This window comes from Protobothrops mucrosquamatus, unplaced genomic scaffold (assembly GCF_001527695.2).
Source record: "Protobothrops mucrosquamatus isolate PMUCROS unplaced genomic scaffold, P.Mucros_1.0 scaffold209, whole genome shotgun sequence".
In the NCBI taxonomy this organism is placed as follows: domain Eukaryota; kingdom Metazoa; phylum Chordata; class Lepidosauria; order Squamata; family Viperidae; genus Protobothrops; species Protobothrops mucrosquamatus.
Window position 1 is genome coordinate 687245 of NW_015386563.1, and position 2465 is coordinate 689709.

The following is a 2465-nucleotide window of genomic DNA, read 5'->3' on the forward strand; positions in this document are numbered from 1 at the left end:
ATATATATATATATATATATATATATATATATATATATATATATATATATATATATAAAACACATCTAGAATAGCTGTCCTCTCTAAGTTATGCTTATTTTTACCTAGCATTTCCATCTAATCTAAACCAATAACAACTGGAACATGGTAGTTCTAGTTTCTATAAAGATGGGTTTTTTTAATTTTTAATTTTCATTTTTTAAAACTTAATTGTAAGATACAGAATAAAAGTTCAGTTACAGCACATGGAACAATCAGAGTATTTAAAACAACACCCATCAAAGCAGCCAGTTTGAAGCAAAAAAACCTTGAAAAAGCTTTTCCAACTTATATATATTTGAGGCTGAAATATTTTGCAGAATAGTTTTTACTAACATTAGTAAGAATGTTTTCTGGGAGCAACTACTGTTAGCAGAGCTGGTGATGTAGGTGCTTGCACTATCTCTGAATTAATATATGGCAAAGAATTAGAGGTTTCACCATATACAAGTGGCAGTAGAGGCTGACATTGAAAGTCACCAATTATAGAGAAAATTCTATGAGAATTTTATGAGAATTGCTACTATAGTTATATTTATGTGTTCCTTGAAGTTATGGTTATCAAATGCCATGCATGCATATTTTATTTTTATTGGACAAAGAAGGTAGCAAGAGGAAAGCTAACAACACAGAATTATTCTGTTGGTATTTTGTACAGACTTTTCTTTTTACTCTTGGGCCTTTTAAATTGTACATTTATTCTTTTAATATATGTTATCATTATGTCATAGAGTACAGAAAATGAAGAGGAACCAGATTTAGAATCTATGTTTCAAACAATATTGTCAGATATGGAAGAATATTTGAAGCCTGTACTGTCACAGCTTAATCTCTCTGAATTGAGGTAATTGGTGTATATGTTTATATATTTATCTTGGTGGTTTACAATACTCAAATACAGTGAAATTCATATAGAACACATTACTGTAAACTGTTCTTGAGGTGCAGTGGCAAGAATTACCTCCCCCAGAAATTTTATGTAGATATTGAAAAATAGGGGTGTATGTTTATGTATATGCAGGGCTTTTTTTCTCATTGAACGCCCAGAACGGAGTTCCGGCACCTTTTTGGGATGGAACCTTATAGGGTAGGCAAGGCGGGTTGTATGACGTGTATGAGTTCCGGCACCTTTTTTTTTTTTTTTTTTAGAAAAAAAGCACTGTGTGTATGTGTGTATGTGTGCGTGTGTGTGTGTGTGTGTGTGAGAGAGAGAGAGAGAGAGAGAGAGAGAAAGAGACCCTGAAACACTTACCATGGGAGCCATTTTCTAACCGCCCTCAATCCCATTGATCGAAGCCTCAGAAATGCGTGCCACATTCCCACAGCCCTGCCACTCCCAGCTTTCTCAGGTGAGCCAAAGGATACCATACTCAAGGCTACCAAAAGCCATCAAGAGATATAAGAAAACCAATGGGCTACAGTTCCAGTATTCAGGTCCTGATGAAGATCATAGAGTACAGCAACCAGTGTGATTTTGTCTCATGCCCAAATGTGAACCCTGACTGAAAGGGAACTAATTAACCCACTGTGCAATTAACATTCCAGCACCTTCTCAATGACCTTCCTTAAAAGGAAAAGCTACTGGGTTTTAGCATGCTATAAAGTCCCAAGCCTTCCAGGAATTGCTACAGAGCACTGAGCTCAAGTTCCTCAAGGTTAATAGCTGAGAGGATTCCAACATCAACTCTGCAGTGAGACCCAGGGCTAAAAAGGGATCTTGCCATATAACAAAGGTGGGCGATACATGAACACCCAACTTTATGTACAGGCATTAACAGCCCACCATTAGGCATCACCCAGGTCTCTCAAATGATCATTACTGTTTGGTGTATGCTGGCTTTGGCCGCTGCCAGCAATGAGGGAGAAGGGGAGGAAGATATGTGTACAATTAATGACAGAGGGACAGAGGCTGCAGGTCTGAAATCTCAGAGGAAAATTTCTGGAATAAAGGGAGCTCTGATGAAGTAAGAGTTGGAAACACACACACACAAACACACATATACTTTCTGGTATTGATATCAACAGGAAATGGAGTAGGAGGGAAAACCTGCAGGAGAAGAAATATAAATTCCCAAAGCAGGAGGGAATAGTAGGAAGACTTCAAGGGGAGGATATTTTGTCAGTCCCACCCAATAGATAGAAATGGAAGGAGAAACATAATGCCCTTTCTTCCTAAAGTGCCCAACTGAAAGAAGATGCACCTTGTACCTCCAGGTCCAAATAGAGAGGTGTTAGATCGCGCAGGCAGTAAGACACGAGTCGAGTGACAGTCAGCTCTCGGTTTATTGGCAAGGCATAAAGTAAATCCGGACTGGCATCTGGGCCAGGGGAGCCCTCTTTTATGGGATTCCCCTGGCTTGTAATCACACAATTCCATTGGCTGGTAAGACCCCGTTGCTAGTTAGCCAACCAGCAACGGGCATGAA

General features: G+C 38.7%; 1 protein-coding gene across 1 annotated transcript in view; it reads left to right on the forward strand.

Moving 5' to 3' along the window:
• Positions 1-2465, forward strand: part of CFAP46 (cilia and flagella associated protein 46) — a 121364-nt gene that overhangs the window by 90370 nt on the left and 28529 nt on the right. Inside the window, exon 50 of the mRNA XM_029283739.1 lies at positions 771-883. Within this exon, the coding sequence (XP_029139572.1) occupies positions 771-883 (113 nt within the window). The remainder of the gene's footprint in view (positions 1-770; positions 884-2465) is intronic.